The sequence below is a fragment of the Macrobrachium nipponense genome, chromosome 11 (genome assembly GCF_015104395.2).
Source record: "Macrobrachium nipponense isolate FS-2020 chromosome 11, ASM1510439v2, whole genome shotgun sequence".
In the NCBI taxonomy this organism is placed as follows: domain Eukaryota; kingdom Metazoa; phylum Arthropoda; class Malacostraca; order Decapoda; family Palaemonidae; genus Macrobrachium; species Macrobrachium nipponense.
In genome coordinates, this window is record NC_061087.1 from 97,982,166 (window position 1) to 98,006,690 (window position 24,525).

The 24,525-nt window shown below is 51.5% G+C and overlaps 1 protein-coding gene across 1 annotated transcript in view; it reads right to left on the minus strand.

The window, feature by feature from the left end:
• Window positions 1-23,471, minus strand: part of LOC135207769 (biorientation of chromosomes in cell division protein 1-like 1) — a 107,158-nt gene extending 83,687 nt beyond the window's left edge. The window contains exon 1 of the mRNA XM_064239597.1: window positions 23,249-23,471. Coding sequence (XP_064095667.1) covers window positions 23,249-23,407 — 159 coding nt within the window. The 5' untranslated portion in view covers window positions 23,408-23,471. The remainder of the gene's footprint in view (window positions 1-23,248) is intronic.
• Window positions 23,472-24,525: the final 1,054 nt, after the last annotated feature.

Genomic DNA, 24,525 nt, shown 5'->3' on the forward strand with positions numbered 1-24,525 from the left:
TCTCAATTTGGCATCCACTTCCTCCCCCTTGTTGGAGGAAGTGGTGGATATTTACTCCTATCCCTACTGAAAGGGATAGGATGGTGCTCTATGAGTAGCTCACCTGTATCTCGTCCTTACCCAGCAGGGTGGACGGACCGTGTCCCTTACCCAAAGGTAGAGGGAAGAAAAAGATGGGAAGAGGAGCCAGTCACACTCTCATTCCTCATCCATTCTTACGGTCACACCAGGACTCGATGCTGTTCAGCCTGCGAGGGTCTGTTGGTTAACTACACAACGTGTTGAGCAAACCACCACGGTTCCCAAGGTAAAAAGATCCAAGGAACTGTGGGGCAATATCCTGAAGGTAGAAGGAGGTGCATGCGGTCCGGTTGGACAGGCGCCTGCCTTCATTACCTGCGCCACGGAGAAGTTCTTGCGGGAACGCGAGAGAATGATGAGATGCGAAGAGGCGTCCACACTCATCCTGGGTGTCGAGTTTCTTCAGACAGCTCCGTCGCACCTTCACAGGACCAAAGCAGCATAGCCTTCGGTATCGGAGGCGTGTACGTCCATTAGGGAGGGTATTGTGAAGGACTCGAACCAATCGTCAGTTACCGAAGGGTTTTCTGAGTCTTCGCTACGAAGATCGGTACGAAATCGAGCGTCACAAATCCCCATCCCTTTGTGCTTGACTTCTCAAGAGAAGTCATGCAGTTACCTAAGACGAAAAGAAGGGAATAGTCGTATGACCTATCCCTCTTCTCGACTTTGGTTATGTACAGTACTCATACTGACAAGCTATTAAGACGAAGTAATGATTGCTCTGGTGAACAACCGAACTAAGTCCACAGCATAGTTCGTAACTGACTCGGACGCTCTGACAGCTGCCGACTGACTGGTTCGAATCAGTAGAGGCAAGTTGTCCAAGCATCCGGGTAAGTCACGTGACCTTCGCCCTTTCAAAAGAGTTATGCTGAGAGACCAAACAAATAAAATATTTGTTAGTCACCGATGCCGGACGGCGCGGCGATGATTCTCTTAATGCATAAACTCAAAAGGCGAAAGTCAATTGCCTTCAAAAGACCGAGGTCCCTGATGGCAAGAAAATCTCATAGACGTTGAATCTCAGCTTAAGGAGTAAAGAAACAACACTATGTGACGTTGAAGACGAAGGTAGGCAATGAATGCAACCTACGTCTTCCAGCTGAATCGAGAGAAGGAAATCTCAAGATTCTAAACCTGTGCTTACAAATGACTGAAAACGCTAACCGCCATTTCATTGCTGTCCGTTGTGCAATGAAAGCGTGGCGTTCTTCAGTAATGAAACACAGGAACACAGGGAGAGCCGCTTGAAGAAACTGCTTCTCATGGGCTGAACGTTTGGAAGTAGAGCTGGCAGGTGGGGTGGGAGTAGGCGATGTCTTTCAATACATCTGCTATCCAGGGGTGAACAATGAACAATGTACACCTCCGAATACAAGATCTTTTGAGGACAAACTCAGATTCGCAAAAAATCATTCGCCATTATCGGGATACGATGCAGCAAGAGATTATTACAGAATTCTGTTACCGTGCGGTAAAACAGAAAGATGAGAGTCGATAGATTCTCTTTTGTTTAAAATTCTCGCAATTACCGAAGACGATGAATACTAGCGTTTCTCGCAGTAGATGGTCATTCATGATGCGAGAATCCCCGTTAATCAGAGACTTAAGTCCGTGATTGTTGGGCAGAGATACGGTTGTTATTCAATCAAAGCAGGTGAGAAAGACATAAACAACCGTCTATCTCAAAGCGGCAGCTGATACTGAAATGCCTCGGGCAATTCAATACGCAGTAGCTGTCGCTGACGTCATCCTGAGTTGCCAAGTAATCCTTTCCACGAAGGAATGCTCGGCTAGAACCACGAGCATAAAAAGATATGCCTCGAGCAATTATTTAGCGAAACGAATTTCGGTGAAATATAAAAGCTAAAATGGTGTTGTTGTGACAACACCATAAGTATATAAAATTGAAACTGGAAACTCCTGGGAGGTTGCAGGCAACCCGGGTTTGCAGTTCAATAGAATACTTTTCGTCTAAGTCGCAATCCGTAGAATAACCAGGATATGCGCCTACCCCTCGGACCATTCAACTGCTTAGCAGAATCATGTCGCGAGGTTTAATATACGTAGTATATTTGTAGGATTCTGAACAACGATCTCCATCCTAAATTCTTTCCTTCAAGAAAACAAAATAAGGATTGGAGATCGACCACCTTCGTTCTCTATTAAAGAGAGTGAAGGAGAAGTCTTCCTCGAAGGAAAGCTTCAATGGTGAACAGAATACTAAGACGATAGTTCCAGCCAAACTGGATATTCCCGTCAGTCTTGCCTCTATTCCAGGTTGGTCGCCCTACTGTGAGATGTCTTCTTTCGCAGCGGGTCTTCTTCCTAATGCTAGAAATTCCAGGAATTCGAAGCATAGGCGAGGTTCTCCCGATATCGTGTAAAACACATATCGGGGATTCTCGTCTCGCTCACTTTGGCCGTGGTCTCGCCTAAGGGTGTTTGGAGATCGTAAGAAAACTCTAAACACTCTGAATGCGCTAGAAATGGTATGTAGAATTCTAAGCAGTCTGCGAAACACCCCCACCGAATTCGTCAAACGATATCGGCTGGTGGTCCTCTCGATTCCCGTATAAATCGAGAATGGGGCAGGATCCCTCCTCAACGACCGGGGCTTACGTCAGGTAGGACCCCCCGAAGGTCCCCCCATGGTAGCGCAGTCCCCAACGTGGATCCTACAGAGAAATCTCTGTAGGATCCTTCCCCCCCTTTCCCTCGTAGCCGTAAGGAGAGAGGGAATGGGGGAGGAATTGGGATTACTCGCTCGTTCCTTCCCAGTGGAACTAGCAGTTGGAGAAGAGTAGGAGCAGCCATCGCCTTGCGGCGATGGGCCTCTCAGAGTCTGGGAAAACAAAACGTATCGTCAGGAGAAAACGTTTTTTTCCCCCGAGGAGGGTTACGAACTCTCACTGTAGGTAAGGGTCTGCCGCCACTGTGAACGTCGTCTGGGTGGGGCTGATCGACACCTGACAGGAGAGAGCCGATACCGTCCTCCGACTCATTCCACAGTCCTCGTCGAGGTCGAAACCTCTCAGGAGGACCGAAGGAGTATTTAAATACGGTGTCCGAAGACACGTAGAAACGCCGCTGTCGCAGTAGAGGAGGTGGAAGTAGCTTGATCGACGGCCAGAACTGAGAGAGCTTCTTGTCGGAGACGAGAGACTCTGGTTCAAGACAGAATCGGTAAGCTCCGATCGCGGCATACCCACCGTCGGTTTGGGTTGGGTTCTCGGGCCCCAAAACGACTCGAGCAGAGACATGGGCTCTGCTGGTGGGAGCGGCGATCCTTCCCCCCGGTCGTTGTGCTGACGAATCAGTGCAATAACCTGGGTAAAGTTACTCTGAATCCTTACTCAGGAAGTTACATCCAAGCGTGGTTGAGGAGTAGGACCGTCCCAGGTTCCCTCCAACAAGAGCAGCTCCCAGGACCCTCCTCTCTTCCGAAGAATAGAAGGACCAGCAACAGATCCGCCTGACGGTGACCTCCAATCACTTGGCGGCGTTACGTACCTGGTTGGTCCTAAAAAAAAAAGACCAACCTGGCACGTGCGGCGTCGTGACGGGATCGTGAGCGGCGCATCTCTCACGATCACTCCTATATACCTCGCTCTTCCCTTGGCGTATGCCGAGGAAGTTGAAGGTATCTGGAGAGACAGAACTGACGCTACCCCCTCTCCCCCTGTACGGTCGCCTCCAATCACTTGCGCGTACGTCCTGGTTGGTCCTAAGACATACGTGGAGGCACGTGCGGGCGTCGTGAGGGATCGTGAGCGGCGTACCTCTCACGATCACTCCTAGCTACCTCGCCTCTTCCCGGTGTAGCCCTGAGGAAGTTGAAGGTAGTGGAGAGACAGACCTGACGCTCCCCCCCCCCCGCTCGCTGGCAGGACCAGCGTACGTGGGGGGCTGCAGCCGATCACCAACCGCGGTGGGGATCGATCTGCAGGCCTGCCGTGCCGCTCACCTGTGGCGAGCGGCTCGACTGAGCACGTCGACCCCGGTCCCGTGCGTCAGACGAGCTGCTGCTGGTCACCGTATCCGCCCGGTCCCTGTGGGAGCGGCGGTCAGGTGACCTGCAGAGCTCGCTTTCGCCGTGAGACCGGTGAGCGTACCTCGCGGCACGTCAAACCGCTGGTACCAGCCGAGGCTGGTACCGTCGGTCGAGGGGGATGGGGGGCCTCTTCCCAGCCTCAACCCGTGGCCGGTCAGAGACCGTCACGTCCACGAGGTACCGGCTGGTCGCTGCTGAGAGCGGCGGCCGCTGGCCTGGCGAGAGTCACCTGAGCGGCTCTCGACAGTCTTCTGCTCCGCTGCCTCGGTCATGACGCTGAGCGAACTCAGGCGTCTTAACTTTGGCTGCACGGTCACCCGAAGGAGATCGTACACTCGGAACTTCTCTCGCGGACGAGAAACCGAGCCGGTACCTGGCTTAGCAGCAGAGCTGCCAAGACCAGGCGTAGTACCAGCGGTAGCCAGCACACCCTTGGTCCCCGTCTTCTTCTTCTTCTCAGAAGGGGAGACGGGCCCCACCCCGTTCCCGAAGGAACAGGAGGACCAGCAGAAGAACCCCCCCGTCACACCGGAATGTGACGAGCCCTTCGAAGTTCCCGAAGGAGTCTTCTTAGGGGGAAACAAAACCCGGTTACCAGCTGGTCGCGCGAGAGCGGCGCTGGCCTGGCGAGAGTCACCTGAGCGGTTCTCGCCAGCCTTCTGCTCGTGCCGTCTTGGCGCGAGCGAACTCTGGCGCCGAAACTTTGGCTGCACGGTCTCCCGAGGGAGAGCGTACACTCGGGATCTCCCGCGAACGAGAGACCGAGCCGGAACCTGGCGTAGCGGCATCGCCGCTAGCACCAGGCGAGGAAGTACCAGAGCTAACCGATACTCCTCTGGTCCCCGTCTATCTCTTCCTTACGGAAGGGGAGACGGGCCCCGCCTCCCGAAGGAGCGGAGGAGGACCAGCAGAAGGACCCCCCGTCCCACCGAGGTGGGACGGGCCCTTAGAAGTTCCCGAAGGAGACTTCTTAGGGGGGGGAGGCAGCCTTCTTCTTCTTCGGCTTATGGGCCTTAGAAGTCGAAGGGGAAGAGGCAGCAACAGAAACGAAGATGACACCTTCCTCTTCTTCGTCAGCTCACGCAGGACAGTCGTCAGGCCCTCCATCCAGGCCGGAGTCGGGCCTATTGCCGAAGCCACACGGCCCGACTGCACCTGTCCGGAAGGACCTGGGACTGGGGAAGACACACCATGGCAGGACCAGCATGGACAGGCGCAGGAACCAGGAGCGACAGGAACAGCAACCAGCTCAGGAGCGGCAGGAACAGCGGCAGCGGTAAACACAGAAGGGACAGCCAAGCAGTAGCGGGAACCACATCAGCGACAGGTACGGCAGGCCCAGCCATCGCCTCGTATTATCATCGGCAGCCAGCGTGGTACTGGCGGCCGGTCCAGGGCGAGCTGCTGGAACAGCGGAAGTCTGGGGCAGGCAACACGAAGAAAATACACAGGCAGCGGCGGCATACCCCTCCTCGGTACGGCGGCGACCGGCCCTAGAAGCGGCAGACGGCGTCACCGACACAGCATGGGGTGTAGACCAGCGGGGGGAAGCAGCATAAGCGGCCGTGAAGGTTGTAGTGGAGACCACTCCAAGGTCACCGCCCCAGACCTCGCTAGACTCTGCAGCAGATCGTGGATGCTAGGCACGCCCTGCAGCCGCAGTGGTCCATACCTGTCCAAGGTCGTCTCCCACGGCTGTAGCACCTGCGGTAGCACAGACAGATTAGTAAGAGGGGTTCCCTCACGCACGGGGGGGGGAGACATGCCCCCACCCCGAACGGAAGGAAGACCCCAAAAACAAAATACGAGGAAGCTGAGCGGGGGGGCAGGAAAGAAGACGAAGAATCGGATACCAAGGGAGTCGCGGGGAGAGCTTACCCGACGACTTCTGGCAGACCTTCGCTTCCCCTACCCCGCACAGCAGTGAAAAGTAAATATGAAAAATGAAACAGAATACTGCACTTGCGATTCACTTCATAGAACTTAAAGAGGGCAAAAATCAATTCCCCGGTAAGAGCGGAAACTTGATCCATAATAATATGATGCTATCATAAATATATATGAAAATGAACAATACTGCACTTGCTATTTCACTTTCACAGCAATAAATCGTAAGGATTAATTCCCGGTAAGAGCGGAATTTGATCCAAAATTAAATTTGATGCAATATAAATGAAAATGAAAAGAAAAACTGCATTGCGAATCCACTTTCATTGCATTCTATCATACAAAATAAGAGGCTCTTGCCGAGCGCAATCAAGCTCTCGGCAACGAACGCACAGGGCAAAAATATAATGAAAAAGAGTACTTACATCTTTCAATTACACACTTTCGCCCAAAATACATGACTCGGCGTGAGTGCGCCCGCCCTCGGCACCGAGACATTAACAAGGGTTCAATTCATGAAAAGAGCGGAAATCGCCGTCTCTACAGCGATAGCTCCATGTTGATTCATAATTAAGTAATGAAAATGAAAAACAGTGTACTTACAGTTTCATTTTCAAGTCAAACCAAACCATTAGTAGAAACACAATATAAACAAAGCATACGACGATGAAGCGGGCAGAGAGCGATGACGAACACGTCCTTCACACCCGCGCGCCGAAAGCAAAAGTGATTCTTCACCTCTCGGGCGCGCGGGCGCGCGCGCACGATCGGACAAGCAGTTAACTACCGTTCTCCCCCTTGTTCGAAGCTTACGGACCGTCCCAGCTGCCGCTAGTTACCTTCCTATTGTTAAAGGACCGAGGGTTTGTATTACGTATCGGAACAATTGCATTTTTCCTAACTATACAAACCTGAGGTCCTTTTACAATAGGAAGGTACTAGCGGCAGCTGGATAGGTCGTAAGCTTTCGAACAAGGGGTTCGGTAGTTAACTGCTTGTACCGACAGGCGGCGCGCAGCGCGACGACTGGGAGGTAAACAAATCACTTTTGCTTTTCGGCCCAAGCAAAAACTGCAGAGTGAGGGGTGGCATGAGGTGGGGGCTATGTGTAAAAGGACCTCAGGTTTGTATAGTTAGGAAAAATGAAATTTAGACAAATTGTCATTTGTTCCGACACGGCATACAAACCTTCGGTCCTTTTACAATAGGAAGACTCACTTCTTGGTGGGAGGAATCTGAGTCTTTTGTGAACAGACTGGTGTTCGCCCAACTTGGAAGCCTCCTGGTCGTAAGAGCGAGGGAGGGATCCAAGCCTCTGTCCGATTGACGGGCGTGTGCACCGCAGGATCAATGGTCAGACCTCTGGACCGAGTACTAAGAGAGAGGCATGCGTATCTCTTCGTACCAGCAATGTAAGAACTTGTTCCTGTACAGGAGCAAATATAAAGTCATGGGTTTGACTCTTGTAGGCATCCACTTCCCCCCCTTGTAGAAGGAAGTGGTGGATATTCTGCTCCTATCCCTAGTGAAAGGGATAGGATGGGGCTCTGTCATATAGCTCACCTGCATCTCGTCCTCATCCAGCGTAGTGACGACCATGGCCTCTGCCCACAGGTAGAGGGGAAGGAAAAGATGGAAGAGAGAGCAGTCACTCACTCACTCACACATCCATCCACACAGTCACACCAGGACTCGATGCGTTCAGCCTGCGAGGGTCTGGGTTAGCTACAAACTTGTTGAGCAGCCACCACGGGTCCCAAGGAAAATGTATCCAAGGACCTGTGGGCAATATCCCGAAGGTAGAAGGACGTAAAGGTAGTCTGGTTAGACCAGACCCCTGCCTTCAGGACCTGCGCAACGGAGAAGTTCTTACGGAACGCCAACGAACGGGCCAATACTCTGACTTCGTGAGCTCTCGGACGGGACGTACGGATGTCGTCACTACCAATCAGCCTCATACGCCCTCCTGATGACCTCACGCAGCCAGAATGAAAGAGTGTTCTTGGATACCTCTTTCTTGGTGACCCGGTGCTAACGAAGAGGCGTCGACACTCAGGCCTGAGGTGTCGAGTTCTCTTCAGATAGCGCCGTAGCGCCCTCACAGGACAGAGCAGGCATCTCATCCGCATCATTATCGGTGAAGCCATTAGGGAGGGAATCTGTGAATGACTCGAAACCTGTCGTCAGGGACCGACGGTTTCTGAGTCTTCGCAACGAAGTTCGGGACGAAATAGCGTCACGGATCCCCATCCCCTGGAGTGTTCGACATCATAGGAAAGACCATGAAGTTCCCTACCCTCTTCGCCGATGCCAGGGCCAGCAAGAAGAGGGTCTTGAGGGTCAGATCCCTGTCTGACGACTCCCGGAGTGGCTCGAACGGCGCTCGAGTCAAAACTCTAAGGACGAGAGCACATCCCACGCAGGGGGCCTGAGTTCCCTGGGTGGGCAAGACCTTTCGAAGCTCCTCATAAGCAAGGAATCCTCGAACGAGTTCGAGATGTCCAACCCCCTCAGTTCAGGACGAGCGCCAAGGCGGCTCTGTATCCTTTGACTGTGGGGACTGAGAGGAGCTTCTCTCGGCGAAGAAAAACGAGGAAATCCGCTACCTGCTGAAGAGTGGCTCTGAGAGGAGATAGACCCCGTCTACGACACCAACCACAGAAGACGGCACACTTCCCCTGGTACACAGCTGCAGAGGACTGACGGACGTTTCCAGCCATCTGTGTGCTGCGCTACGAGAAAAGCCTCTCGTTCGCAAGAGACGGTGGATAACAGCCAGCCGTGAAGACGTAGGGACTGGACTGCTCGGTGGTACCGCTCGAGTGTGGCTGGGCGAGAAGGTTGTGCCAAGGGGGAATCTCTCTCGGTTCTCCCTGCGAGAAGAGCCAGCAGGTCCGGATACCAAATGGCCTGTGGCCACTTGGGAGCCACCAGGATCATCCTGAGATTCGGGGTGACCAGTGCTCGACTGATCACCTTGCGAATCAGGCTGAACGGGGGAAAGGCATAGGCGAAGAGGTTGTCCCACGGGTGTTTGAAGAGCGTCCTCTGCAGCTGCCCATGGGTCCGGCACGGTCCGAGAAGAACACCTGGAGCTTCCTGTTGTGCCGGGTGGCGAACAGATCCACGACTGGTCGCCCCCACAGGTCGAAGAGCCTTTCCGCCACGTCCTGGTGTAGAGACCATTCGGTCCCTATCACCTGATCCCGACGGCTGAGCGTGTCTGCTACTACATTCCTCTCCGGAATGTAGCGTGCCGACAGCTCTATTGAGTGTGCCTGAGCCCACTCGTGCACCTGCCGAGTCAAACTGGTACAACGGGAGAGACACTAGGCCCCCCTGTTGTTGACGTAAGCCACCACCGTGGTGTTGTCGCACATCAACACCACTGAGTGTCCCATCAAGCGGTCCTGAAAACTCTTGGAGAGCGAGAAACGCTGCCTTGAGTTCCAGTACATTGATGTGAAGGTGCTTGTCGTTCTCCGTCCCACATCCTGAAGTCAGCAACTCCTCCAGGTGTGCGCCCATCCCTCGGTCGATGCGTCTGAGAACAGCTGCATGTCCGGGGGGGGGAGTGCGCAGAGGCACTCCTCTTAAGAGGTTCTGTCGTCCAGCCACCAGGCTAGGTCCTGCCTCACTCCTGTGTCAGTGACACTGGAAAGCTTGGGGGACCGTCGCCTGCGACCAACTCTCTTTAGTCTCCATGAAGAGACCGCAGGTGAAAGACGCCCGTGAGGGACTAACTTCTCGAGCGACGACAGGTGTCCGATCACGACTTGCCATCGCTGAGCTACCTGTTCCTGCCGAGACAGGAACTGGTTGGCTGCCTCCCTGAATCTGCTGATCCGCGAGTCTGCGGAAAGACTCGCCCTGCTACCGTGTCGATCAGCATACCCAGGTACTTCATCCTCTGCTTGGGCTCGAGATCGGACTTCTCGAAGTTCACCACGATCCCCAGATCGTGGCAGAACTCGAGCAGTCGATCCCTGTCCTGTAGCAACTGCGAGCGGGAGCTCGCCAGGACTAACCAATCGTCGAGATACCTCATCAGACGTATCCCGTGCGAATGTGCCCAAGCAGACACCAGAGTGAACACTCGCGTGAACACCGGTGGGGCGGTTGAGAGACCGAAGCACAGTGCCCTGAACTGGTACACCGTCCCGTCGAGGATGAAGCGGAGGTACTTCTGGAGGACTGATGAATGGGTATTTGAAAATACGCATCCTTCAAGTCCACTGAAAGCATGAAAATGATCGTTCTCCCTGATGGAGTCGAGCACTGAGCGTGCCGTCTCCATCGTGAACCGGGTCTGGCGAACAAACCGGTTCAGGGAGAGAGATCTATCACCGGGCGCCAGCCTCCCGTAGACTTTTCCACAGGAAGAGTCGACTGTAAAAGCCCGGTGACTGATCCGTGACGATCTTCTACAGCTCTCTTGCTCAGCATGGACTTTATCTCCTGTCTCAGTGCTACGTCCTTCGATGACCCTGGAACGTACGACTGTTGTTGGACGGTTGGAGGTGAGGGGTGGCCGAGATTCGAAGGTGGGTAATAGATATCCCTCCCGGAGGACATCTACAATCCAGGTCTCGGCGCCGTAGCGCTGCCACGTTGCCTAATGGCTGGCCAGGCACCCCCCACTTCCGGCAGCAGGTGAGGGGGAACGCCGTCCCTAGCGTTTCCCCCCTTTCTTCGACTTCTTCCCAGAGCCTCCACGGGATGAGGAGGGCTGGGAGGAGGGCTGGTTACGGCTCCCCCTTGCCAGAAGTCGAAGAAGACAGAGTCATTAGGGCCCCGGGGCTTCGACGCAGCAACCGTCTTAGCCGCCGAGGAAGCGCTAGCCGAGCTCTTAGACTTGGCCGCAGTCCGAGGCTGCCCAGAAGCCTTCGAGACTGCCTGGTGAACCAGACGGTCACTGTCGTCAGTGCGCCGTCTGTCCACCGCAGCGTCCACCATCTCTCCTGGGAAGAGAGACGTGGAACTCCGTAGAGGTCCGTTTCAAAAGTCCCAACGCCGCTTCACGCCCGGCCCGCCCTGGAAACCCGAGTAAGGACAGCGTCCCTTCGTCGGAGAACCAGGTTGGCCCACAGGTTCACCGTCTGGTGGGCAAGGAAGGAGATGGCTCTTCCCCCAGAACTGGCAAAGTCTCCTGAAAGCCGAGTCATCTTCGGGAGAAATTCCCCCGGAGTTGGCTGCGACCTTAGATACTGTGAGGGACCACGATCTAGCCAGGAGACGGCCTGGAAAGCTGCCATGGCGGTAGATTCCAGGCCGAGTGCCTCTTGCTGCGAGAACCACAGGTTCCTAGGACGGAGCTGTTGCAGAGACACACCCGGGAGTCAGCCTAGCTAACTCCGGGCCGGTTCACCTGTTTGGGCGGCATCGGGTCCTCAGATGGGCGTTGTAAAAACCGCCGCTGTCGTAGCAGAGGAGGTGGAAGCAAGCGTTGCTCGACCTGCCAGACTTGAGCGAACCGTCTGTCCGGAGACAAGCGATTCAACCTGGTCCAGCACTGAGTCCGCAAGCTCCGAACGCGGCAAAACCCACCGTCGGTCTGGGTTCCCTCTTCGGGCCCCAGCAGAACGACTCGAGCCGGGACGTGGGCTCGGATGGTGGGAGCGGCGATCCTTCCCCGAGGTCGTTGTGCTGACGAATCAGCGCAATAACCTCGGCAAAGTTCCTCTGGATCTCAGGCGTGACTGCATCCTGCGGAGTTGGACCGTCCAGTCCCTCAAACAGGAGCACCTCCCGAGACCCTCCTCCCTCAAGGAGAGGAGCAGCGACAGCCCCCTCTCGGTCTCCTCCAACCACCTGTGCGTACCGGACCTGGTGCTGTACGAGAACCGAGCCTGGTGCGTACGACGCGGTGGCGGGATCCTGAGGGGCGCACCCCTCACGATCACTCCCTCAATACCTCGACCCCTCCCGGTGTAACCCGCGGAGGTTGAAGGTATGGAGAGGAAGACCTGACGCTCTCTCCTCGCTCGCTGGTAGAACCAGTGGGCTTGGAGGACTGCAGGCGATCGCCAACCCGCGGTGGCGATCGAGCTGCAGACCTAGTCGAGCCGTCTCGCTGTGGAGAACGGCTGCGACGAGAAGCAGCGCCCCGGTCTCGTGTGTCAGAGGAGCTGGTGCTGGTTGCCGTACCCGATCGCTCTCTGTGAGAGCGACGGTCAGGCGACCGGCGAGCTCCACTGTCACGGTGAGATCGGTGCGTATCCTCACGGTGCGTCAGTTCGCTGGTACCAGCCGTGGCTGGTGCCGGCGCGAACGGGGGGGGACCTTTCCCTTTAGCCTCAGCCCGTGGTGCCGGTCATGGACCGGTCACGTCCGCCCGGGTAGCCAGCTGCTCGCCGCGAGAGCGAGAGCTGGCCTGGTGAGAGTCGCGTGAGCGGCTGTCACCAGTCTTCCGCTCCGTGCCGTGAACCTGACGCTGAGCGGACTCAGAGGTCTGGTTCTGGCTGCACGGTCGCTGGTAGGCGACCGTACACTCGGTACCTCTCGCGAACGAGCCGGACCCTGCTGCTGTGGCCGAACCACTGACAGCGGTGTTGAGGAAGTGCCGGTGTTAGCCGGCACCCCTCTGGTCCCCGTAGTCTTCTTCCTTGCGGGAGAAGAGACGGGTCCTGCTCCCGAAGGAGCAGGGCGACCAGCGGAAAAAAGGAAGACCCCGTCTCACCAGAGCGAGACGGGCCCTTAGAAGTTCCCGAAGGAGCGGGGGGGGGGGGTTTTCTTAGAGCGGATGAGACGACTTAGAGGGCCCTTCTTCTTCTTCGGCGGGGGAGCCTTAGAAGAAGAAGGGAAGAAGGAGGCGGCAGACGACGACGACGACGAGAAGACGATGAAGCGACGACGACACCTTCTGCCTCTTCTTCTTCTTCTTCGTCAACCTCCTAGGACCGACGTCAGATCTGTCATCCAGGACGGAGCCGGGGCTGCTGTTGCCGAAGCAACAGGGCCCGGACGTACCTGTCCGAACAGACCCGCATCGGGAGCAGCGGCGCCAGGAACAGGAACAACATCAGCAGGTGCGAACATCACGGGAACGGCAGACGAGACAGCAGGAGGACAGGAACAGGTACAGCAGCGGTGGTCACGGCAGGTACGGCAGACTGTCGTGGGCGGTACAGGTGGTCGAACCAGCGGCACAGACATCCTAGGTACGGTGGAGGTCCAGGGGCGAGCTCTTCGGGCACATGAAGTCCTGGTCGCGGCAGCACTGGCAAACCCAGGGGGGGGGGGGTCGGCGGCGGCATCACACTCCCCGAGTTACGGCGACTGGCCCCTGCACCGATGTAGTGGGTGTTACAGAGACCGCGTGCTGGGGTGTACACCAGGTGAGGAGGTGAAGAAGCATAGCCAGGGGTTGTAAGGGTCTGGTGGTGGTCGTGACCGTTGCATGGGTGACCGCCACGGAAGCCAGCGAGATGAAAGAGCAGCCCCTGGACACTCGGCACGCCTGCAGCCCCAACGATGCCCACACCGTCCGAGGTCATCCTTCGCGGAAAACAACCGCACTGAGGATGGCAAAAGTCGTGTTGGATTAGAAGGATCCTCTACCCTCCGTTCGCGCGAAGACGAACGGATAGAGGACCCAGAGTACAACTCTACGTCAGGGTATCTAGCGCCCTCCTCCACACTCGACACGTCAGGAGAGGAGAAGGACCTAGACACCCCCCCCGAAGGGGAAGGCGCGAGACGTGGAAGTTGAGCGGGCGGCAGGAAAGAAGACGAAGTGTCCGTCACCAAAGGAGTCGCGGGAGAGGCTCCCGACGACTCCTTTGCAGGCCTTCGCTTCTTCCTGCCCTCATACAAAGTCCACTGCGCCTCCGACCAATCAATACACACATCACAGGGCTCGGCTCGGGTGCATTCGCGACCCCGACACCGAGCACACAAAATATGAGGGTCAATCTCCGGAACGATCTGAACTTCCCGCATTTACGCCCTTCGATACCCGGGCAAAGTCTCCGTGGGGTAGCGAGGCGAGGAGATTCCATCATAATCAATTGAAGGCAGCAATTAATATGAAAAAAGAGAATAATTGTACTTACAATAGCTCTTTCATACACAATTACAACCAAATACTCAGAAAGCAAACGACGAGAAGCGGGCAGAGAGCGTCGAACAACACATCCATCCACTGCGAGGCCGAAAGCAAAAGTGGTTTGTTTACCTCCCAGTCGCGCGCGCGCCTGTCGGACAAGCAGTTAACTACCGAACCCTTGTTCGAAAGCTTACGACCTATCCAGCTGCCGCTAGTACCTTCCTATTGTAAAAGGACCGAAGGTTTGTATGCCGTGTCGGAACAAACACAGGCGGCGGCGGCATACCCCTCCTCGGTACGGCGGCGACGGCCCTAGAAGCGGCAGACGGCGTCACCGACACAGCATGGGGAGTGTAGACCAGCGGGGGGTTGGGGAAGCAGCATAAGCGGCCGTGAAGGTTGTAGTGGAGACCACTAAAGGTCACCGCCCCAGACCTCGCTAGACTCTGCAGCAGATCGTGGATGCTAGGCACGCCCTGCAGCCGCAGTGGTCCATACCTGTCCAAGGTCGTCTCCCATGGCTGTAGCACCTGCGGTAGCACAGACAGATTAGTAAGAGGGGTTCCCTCACGCACGGGGGGGGAGACATGCCCCACCCCGAACGGAAGGAAGACCCACAAAACAAAATACGAGGAAGCTGAGCGGGGGGGCAGGAAAGAAAGACGAAGAATCGGATACCAAGGGAGTCGCGGGAGAGCTTTCCGACGACTTCCTGGCAGACCTTCGCTTCCCCTACCCCCGCACAGCAGTGAAAAGTAAATATGAAAATGAAACAGAATACTGCACTTGCGATTCACTTCATAGAACTTAAAGAGGGAAAAATCAATTCCCGGTAAGAGCGGAAACTTGATCCATAATAATATGATGCTATCATAAATATATATGAAAATGAACAATACTGCACTTGCTATTTTCACTTTCACAGCAATAAATCGTAAGGATTAATTCCCGGGTAAGAGCGGAAATTGATCCAAAATTAAATTTGATGCAATTAATAAATGAAAATGAAAAGAAAACTGCATTGCGAATCCACTTTCATTGCATTCTATTCATACAAAATAAGAGGTCTCTTGCGAGCGCAAATCAAGCTCTCGGAACGAACGACAGCACATCAAAAAAAATATAATGAAAAGAGTACTTACATCTTTCAATTACACACTTTCGCCCAAAATACATGACTCGCGCGAGTGCGCCCGCCCTCGGCACCGAGACATAATTCAAGGGCTCAATTCATGAAAAGAGCGGAAATCGCCGTCTCTACGGCAATAGCTCCATGTTGATTCATAATTAAGTAATGAAAATGAAAACAGTGTACTTACAGTTTCATTTCAAGTCAAACCAAACCATTAGTAGAAAACACAATATAAACAAAGCATACGACGATGAAGCGGGCAGAGAGCGATGACGAACACGTCCTTCACACCCGCGGCCGAAAGCAAAAGTGATTCTTCACCTCTCGGGCAGCGCGCACGATCGGACAAGCAGTTAACTACCGTTCTCCCTTGTTCGAAGCTTACGACCGTCCCAGCTGCCGCTAGTTACCTTCCTATTGTTAAAGGACCGAGGGTTTGTATTACGTATCGGAACAAATAACAACTGTTGGAATTATCCGAAGATATAGGTTCCTTACCTTTAAAGACCGCTGACTCAGTGGTTACTGCCTCTGTAGTCTGCTGGCCTTTATTGTACCGACAGGATATATGGATCCGTGCGTCGGACAATAATAAGTAACTTGCCGTTGAGGACGTGACCGTAACGGACAAGACTATAATGCCCCTGCTCAGGGCGCAGTACAAATCACCACAAAATACAATGAAAAACGTGGGGATATCCACCACCAACCGTTTAAGAAATACACCAGACATTAAAAGACTGAAAGATACTCAAAAAACTCCCTGTATCTTCAGACAACCTTAAAAATACAAAAACATAATCAAGGAGAAAAGTTAGTGAGGAGGGATTACATTCTCTCCCTCACCCAATACCGTGTCAGTCACAATGAATGGCCCCAATGTACTGCAATTTCATATGTGGTTTGCAAATCTGTCAGATAATGAGATGCGAAGACAGAATTGCTTCTCCAATATGTAGATTTAATAATGTCTTTCAAAGACAGATTACGTCTAAAGGCCATAGACGTAGACACTGCTAATTTCATGAGCTTTGACTTTAAACACTTTGATATCTGAGTCCTGACATTGTCCGTGTGTCAGAAATCAAATTCCTTAAAAAGAAGGAGAGCGCATTTTTAGAAAGAGGACGAGAAGGATCTTTCACTGAACACACAGGTTATCACTCTACCTCTTATACCTTGGTCCTTTGCACATAATGTAATAAGTGCTCTCACTGGACAGAGAAGACATTCAGGCTCATTAGGCCCCACTAACTCCGAAATGTTCTTTATAGAGAAAGAACGAGGCAAGGACGTGAGGGATTTTCATTCTTAGCCAAAAACCCCAGCATTGATGAGCAAATGGCATTGCCCTTAGCGAATCCAACTCTCTATCAATAGCATGCAGCTCACTGATTCTTCTAGCTGATGCTAAAGCACAAAGAAAAAGGGTCTTCCTGGTCAGATCTCTAAAAGAACTAGAGGAGATCGGTTCGAATCTATCTGACATCAGCATTTAAGAACTACATCAGGTTCAAGCTACTGTTCTTGACTCCTTGTCTGGTCGTATCAAAGGAACGAATCAGGTCTGAGAGGTCTTGATTATTAGAAATGTCTAATCCATCGATGTCTGAACACAGAAGACAACATAGCTCTATAACCCCTAATCGTCTGGGTAGAAAGCTTCTTCTTCTCACGAAGAAAAAGAAGGAAGTAGCTAACTGAGCTATAGAGGTCTTAGAAGACGAAATTCCTTCTTCTTTGCACCAAGCTCTGAATTGGACCCACTTAGCTTGGTACACTCGATCAGAGGATTCTCTTCTGGGTCTAGCAATAGCCCTTGAAGCTCTCTTTGAAAATCCTCTCTTTCTGAGGAGATGCTCGACAGTCTGAAGGCGACTAGTCGAAGAGCGGACAAGTTTGTGATGGACCACAGAAAGTGGGGCTGTCTGAGTAGATCCTTCCTTAACGGTAACTCTCTCGGAAAGTCCGTCAACAGCAGTAGTAGATCCGGAAACCATTCCCTGGCCGGCCAAAAGGGGGCTATCAGAGTCATCCTGACGTTCTGATGACCTCTGAACTTTGCCAGAAACTAATCTTAGCATTTTGAAAGGTGGAAAGGCATACAGATCCAGATTTGACCAGTCCAGAAGCATGGCATCCACTGTAAATGCCTCCTCGTCTGGAACTGGGGAGCAATACAGTGGTCAGACGAGCTGTCTTGTTTGTGGCGAAAGAGATCCAAACTGAGGACATCCAAATCCCCCAAAGCTTCTTGCATATTTGAGGATGTAACGTCCACTCTGTGGAGAGGACTTGTCCTCTCCTGCTGAGAATGTCTGCCGTTTACATTCTTCGAGCCTGAATAAATCTTGTGCTCAAGACAACCTTGTTCTCTTTCGCCCAAATGAGTAGGTCTCTCGCCGCCTCGCACAGAGAGAACGAGTGTGTCCCCCCCTGTTTTTTGATGTAAGAGAGAGCCGTGGTGTTGTCTGCTTGAACCAGCACTACTTTCCCTCTTACCTCTGTCTTGAAGTGCATTAGAGCCAAATGAATCGCCTTCAACTCTTTTTTAGATTTATGTTGCCAGGTTCTCTGATGAATCTGCCAAGTCCCGACACTTCCTTTCTCCCCAGAGTAGCTCCCCACCCTTTGTCCGACTTGCGTCTGACAAAAGAGTAAGGTTGGGGCTCAACTGGCTTAGAGACAAGCCTTCCTCTAGCCTTCCTTCTGATTTCCACCAAAGTAGGTCCTGTTTGATTCCTTCCGAGATGGGGAACACGAAGGAGTCTGGAACTTCTTCTTTGCCACTTCTGCTTCAAGTAAAATTGAAGTGGTCTCATGTTGAGCCTGCCCAGACTTACAAATTGCTCTATTGAAGCCAAGGTTCCTAAAAGGCTCATCCACTGATTCGCCGAGCAAGTTTGTCTGACGAGAAATTCGTCTATTTTGTTCAGGCATGAGTCGATCCTTTGGCGAGACGGAAAAGCCTGAAAAAGAACTGAATTCAGTCTCACTCCTAAATAAACTATCTCCTGAGAAGGAGTGGAGACATGACTTTTCCGTTGTTTACTAAGAACAAACCTAAAGGCTTTCCGTCATCCTTAAAGTCTTTTGTAGGTCCTTCACACACTTCCGTCTGGACCTTGCCCTGAGAAGCCAATCGTCTAGATACATGGATATTCGTATCCCGTCTAGATGAAGCCACTTTGCTACTGACGACAGAAACTCTGGTGAACACTTGTGGAGCTGTCGACAGGCCGAAGCAGAGGGCCCTGAAACTGATAAATGCGGCCCTGGAACACGAATCTCAGGAATCTTCTCGATTCCGAATGAATCGGAATATGAAAATAAGCGTCCCGAAGTCTATGGAAACCATCCAATCTCCAGGATGAAGAGCTGCTAATACCGATTGGGTCGTTTCCATAGAAAACTTCGTATCAGGACAAAGACGTTCAGGGCACTGACGTCCAACACCGGTCTCCAACCCCCCTGTGGCCTTCTTTACCAGGAAAAGGCGATTGTAAAATCCTGGTTCCTGCGGAGAGTCCACTAACTCTATGGCCCTCTTTGCCAGTAAGGCGAGAACTTCTTGATGGAGGGCAGCAAATTTTTCGGTAGTTTCTCCGAGTAGGCTGACAAATTCACAGGAAATTCTGTGAGAGGGGGGTGCTTGATGAACGGAATGGTGTATCCTTCCTTCAGGACCTGGACCGTCCAAGGATCCGCTCCGAGATGAAACCATGGTCTGCCAGAAAGGTGTAATCTGGCTCCTACTGCTGTGTGGAGGACTACGGGCCTACTTCTCTTGATGGAAGAGGGAGTGGTTTTAGAAGAGGCTCTACCTCTCCCACGAAAACCTGGAGGAAGATCGAACCGGGAGCTCTCCCTCGAAATGGTTTAGGAGCTTCCGTGGAGGGAGCACTCCGACAAGCAGAAAGAACCGGAGCTATCTTCCTGGGCTTCTTCCTGACTGTGATAAAAGATCCTGGGTCGCTTTTTGTGTTAAAGATTGAGCGATCTCGCTCACAATCTCTTGCGGAAATAGGTGTTTCTTGTCCAAAGGAGAGAAGAGCAAGGCAGACTTCTTGGTTCGATGAAACCCCTTTCGACAACGAAGGAGCACCAAAGCTGTCTCTTCTTCAACACTCCAGAGGCGAAAATGGCAGCGAGCTACCGAAGCTCCATCACAGATGCCTTATCGATACAATCCAGTACCGAGGCAAAATCCTTCAACTGCTCCTCCGAAAGTCCAAATGACGTTGACTTTCCTGGCCAGCGAAGCAATGGCCCAATCCAGGAAGCTAATAACTTCGAAAACACGGAAAACACTCTTGCAAAGATGCTCCAGTTCATTTGTTGAAAAGAAACAATTTAGCAGTATTAAGGGCTGCTCTGCGGGAAGAGTCCACGAGACTAGAAAAGTCTCCCTGAGCGGAGGCAGTCACACCAGGGAAAAAAAACTTCTCCAGTGTCATACCAGACACGGTCTTCCTTGACGAAAGTCTCGAAGGGGGAAGACAAAAAAACATTTTTCCCTGTTCCCTCTTCTCCAAAAGCCAAGCGTTAACTTTCTTGATCGCTTTCTTAGCCGAAATCGAGAGGACGAGACGCGTGAACGAGGACGAGGAGTCAGGCTTACTGTCCTTTTTCCACTGCGAACTAGGAGAAACTGGAACGGAAGGCGCAAAAGAATCTCCAAAGTTGTCAACGAAAGATCGTAAAAGGAGTTTATACCCCGACAAATGCTTGTCTTTTTCTGTAAGTCCTTCTTTCTTTCTCAAGTCCGAAGCTTCCTTCGACGAACTGGCGACATTCCATCGGAAGGAGGAATCCTGTTCGGCGAAGTCACACCTGACGCGTACGAGGGAGGGTGTGAGAAAGCAAGAGAAGACGTCTGAGCCTGTACTGAGACGTATCCGGGCGGCGGCTGAGCTGGCGGCTGCGTTGGCGGCTGAGCTGGCGGCCGCGCTGGCGGCTGAGGTGGCGCTCGAGCGAGAGCCTGACGTGGCGCCATAGACGGAGTCAGGAAGGAGTCCGCTAGGCGCCTGAAGTGGCGTCTGAAGAGGAGTCACATGGAGAGTGAGCCTGAAGAGGCGACTGCAAAGGAGCCTGCGAAGAGGACTGCACAGTAGTCTGCGGAAGATGTAAGGCGGTCGGGAGCGCATTCGGGGACGAAAGAGACTTGCCAAAAAGCTCCAAGATACTGCCTAACTTGGCATTCATCTGTTCAAACACCGAAGGTTGGAGGATCCACCGACGTAGAAGGCGCGGGAGGTGTAGAAGGATGATCCACAAACACGTCTGGAGCCGCAGGAGTTATCGCTTGAGGAGGCTCTGGAGAAGGCTCCGAATGGGGTGTGCGTGTTCGGCTTCTCCAATTCTATGAGAGAAGGGCGATAAATCGAAACCGCCGGAGAAAAGGCTTCAGGCTCCTCCCACTACAAGAAGGTTCGGCAGCCGCCACCTTCTTGGGAACCGCAGCAGGCGAAACATCGCGCGACCTTTTCAGCGGTCTAGAAGTCTTATTACACCAACCTCTATAAGAGGAAACATCTGAACTAGAGTCACTTGACGAAAAACACTTCCTCGCAACACCTTTCCAATGGTGAGCGACAGCATCCTGGGATACGGCTACAGGATTGCTTGAGGGGGCGGCTGCTCGGGAGCAGGTCCGCTCGCCTCCCTTCGGTTTTCGGCATGCCTCCTCCCAGGATCTGGGGAGTTTGACAGGGGCCTAGACCTAGGAGAACGAACGGGCGGGCCGAACAACCACCTCCTCCACTACACTTGCACTAAGTAATTTATCACACTTAACTACACTTCTTGCACTGTCTCACCCATTTTCTGCATAGTGGTGAGGAAAGCAGACAAATTTCGAGTCCATATCGGCTCGTAATACTGACACGGGATCGGGATCGGGAGATACAGATTCGAGGGCAGGAGCAACCACTACGGGGTTAATAGGAACAGGATTAATAGAATTCAGAGGAATATCCTGGCTACTCACTCACTTAGAAGAAGATCTCTGTGCCAAGCCTTTCTGATTCTATCTTTTTCTAACTTTCTCATATACTTTCCAGTGCCTTCCACTCATGAGATGTTAGAGACTTACATTCTTCACACGTATTCTCAAAAGAACATTCACGTCCCTACAACTAACACAAGTAGAATGAGGATCAAGTGAAGCTTTAAGAAGTCTAGTCTTACACCCACTAACTTACACACCCTATACCACCCTGTAACAGAACCAGAGTGGGGTCAGACATCGTGAAGAATTCAAAACTAATTCTCTAAAAAGGACAACAAATATCCAAAACCAAAAAATAAACTATAGCGCTATCAAAAAGATCAGTAAACTCAAGGTACATCACCAAAAGGAGAAAACCAAGATGATCAAATCCAAATTCCAACCAGCAGAGGAACCGTGTTACCGGTTCCGACGGCAGGAAACTTCTGATTTATGTTGGAATGGGTTCCCGGTACCCGGTAGAGGCGGGGAGTAGAGGGGATCACCTGTCAAACCATTAGCGCTACCGCGAATTTCAAATTCTGCCGTGACGTCAGAGACGACAGCTATATGTAACCACCGGGTAAGTTATATAAAGTGAAACATTTGATTTTATCTACTTTAGAAATATCTGTAATTTTTCGGGGTAATTTGGTTGCAAAAAAGGGATAATATACATGAATTAAATCAAAATTTTTAAATACAGTAAATTTAAACTAAATAACGAGTAAAGTAAACAGTTTAGGGAATAAAACTGCAGTTTCGTCGTCTGTCGTCGTCTGCTGTTCATAATTGTGTTTATGGCGCGCGCTTAGAAACCAGGAACAGCAATGGGTTTAAAGTGCAATGTGGAGTGAACTGAGACCAAAATGTGTATAATAACAATCAAATAAGCACTGTGGAGTTTCAGTTGTGATGGCAGTAAGGATAAAAACCGCCGATTACAAGGTAAGAATGAATTCAGTTCCAACCATAACCCCGGGAATAACAAGTTTCATACTTTCACTAATATAGGCAACAAAATGTTGTTTTATTGTGCTGATTACAACTGCAATCTTGAGTAAGATCAATAAACGTTACATACATACGCTAACATTGTTCAAATGAGTGCTGGGAAGGCTGGGGAAAGATGGTGGCCGTCACTGATGAGAACCGTCCATGCAAAACGTAGCCGCCATATTGGATTTCAAAACTGCCTTGAAAACATATTTTACGAAGAGCTCACATGCTTATTTTAGTTCGTATAGGGCTTTCCTATATCACAATATGTTTGACGAAACTTCAGTCTTTTAAATGGTATGCTTAGAGTTGCATGTATCATGTTTCACCAATTAAATATCGAGTGAATAAGACCCGTCTACCGTGATGAGGGTTGGCCTGTCGTGATATTCTACCCTACTATTTATTTAAAAAATTATCGAAGTGCACGCTTCGTCGTCGTCTTCTACAAAACAGTTGTTTACTCGGTGAGGAAAAGTTTTCCGTTTGTTGTGATAAAAGTGCCCCAGCGTCTGTGGGCACAAGTGGTGTGCGGATTTATCACAGGAAATGGTTAGTTTATTGACACAAGCGACTCCGTAAACATCGAGATGGCATCAATCTTCTAAATACCTCGAGTTGTAAGTAAAAATCTTGAACGCGTTTTGGTGAGATTTGCACTACGTTTGAGACCGTTTTCAGTACCCTCTGTTTAAATCTTAAAATTTGGTCTTAATTTCTAACTTTGGAGAAAATACTTACTTCGAAAGGAGAGTAGAGGTCTTTAGCTCCGTTTCTCACCACCAACAAGTCGCGACTGATGCCCATCTCCGATGTCAGGACGCGTTATAATGTACTTTTTTTGGGATTGTACACGCTGACCGAACATGGTCCACTCTGGACCCTACGGTTATTTACCCTATGCCTAAACGCGTAGGAATCCTCCAGAACCTTACACAATTAACAATAAAGCATATATATATAAAAGAAAATGATACAGGCCTGTAAATAAAGTCTAGTTTGGGGTGACCTTGGCCACCCCGATGGCAATATCGACGACACCTTTCGCTCCCTTACCTTGGTGTCGACATCGGCCAGGCACTCTTTTCGGAACTGGTCGAATATTCCTTTCGATTTGAGCTGCCCCACGATGGCCTCCACCAGGCGAGGGTCCCCCGGAGGCAGCTGCGTCACGGGAATGTCCATCGTTAATTCTTTGTTCACCAAAATTGACATCGTCACAGCGACAACATTCGCGAAACAGCGGAGCAGCGAACTGTTGTTGTTGTTGTGGGAATGATTCTTCTTCTGCTCGATTAGGGCGAGACACATCGAGCCGTTGTAGACCACGTCAACCGCTACTAATCATAGTACTGCAGTATTACTATACGATAAATCTCTATTATTATTATTTGCTTTTCATTTTGAAGCGTATTCCTTATTAGAATATCACGTGGATCTTGATTCTCCTTTCCAAATGAGAGAGAGAGAGAGAGAGAGAGAGAGAGAGAGAGAGAGCCGTTGTTTACCAACGCATTTACTACTACTAATCGTAGGTAATATTATTTGTTACATCATCATTTCATCCTATTCTCTTTGCGTCATTATTATTATAATTTTTTTTTTATTGCTCTATCACAGTCCTCCAATTCGACTGGGTGGTATTTATAGTGTGGGGTTCCGGGTTGCATCCTGCCTCCTTAGGAGTCCATCACTTTTCTTACTATGTGCGCCGTTTCTAGGATCACACTCTTCTGCATGAGTCCTGGAGCTACTTCAGCCTCTAGTTTTTCTAGATTCCTTTTCAGGGATCTTGGGATCGTGCCTAGTGCTCCTATGATTATGGGTACAATTTCCACTGGCATATCCCATATCCTTCTTATTTCTATTTTCAGATCTTGATACTTATCCATTTTTTCCCTCTCTTTCTCTTCAACTCTGGTGTCCCATGGTATTGCGACATCAATGAGTGATACTTTCTTCTTGACTTTGTCAATCAACGTCACGTCTGGTCTATTGGCACGTATCACCCTATCTGTTCTGATACCATAGTCCCAGAGGATCTTTGCCTGATCGTTTTCTATCTCTCCCTCAGGTTGGTGCTCGTACCACTTATTACTGCAAGGTAGCTGATGTTTCTTGCACAGGCTCCAGTGGAGGGCTTTTGCCACTGAATCATGCCTCTTTTTGTACTGGTTCTGTGCAAGTGCCGGGCATTCACTTGCTATGTGGTTTATCATTTTTCGTATTGCACTTCCTACATATGGGAGAGATGTTATTTCCGTCTATCGTTCTTTGAACATATCTGGTTCCTAGGGCCTGATCTTGTGCCGCTGTTATCATTCCTTCAGTTT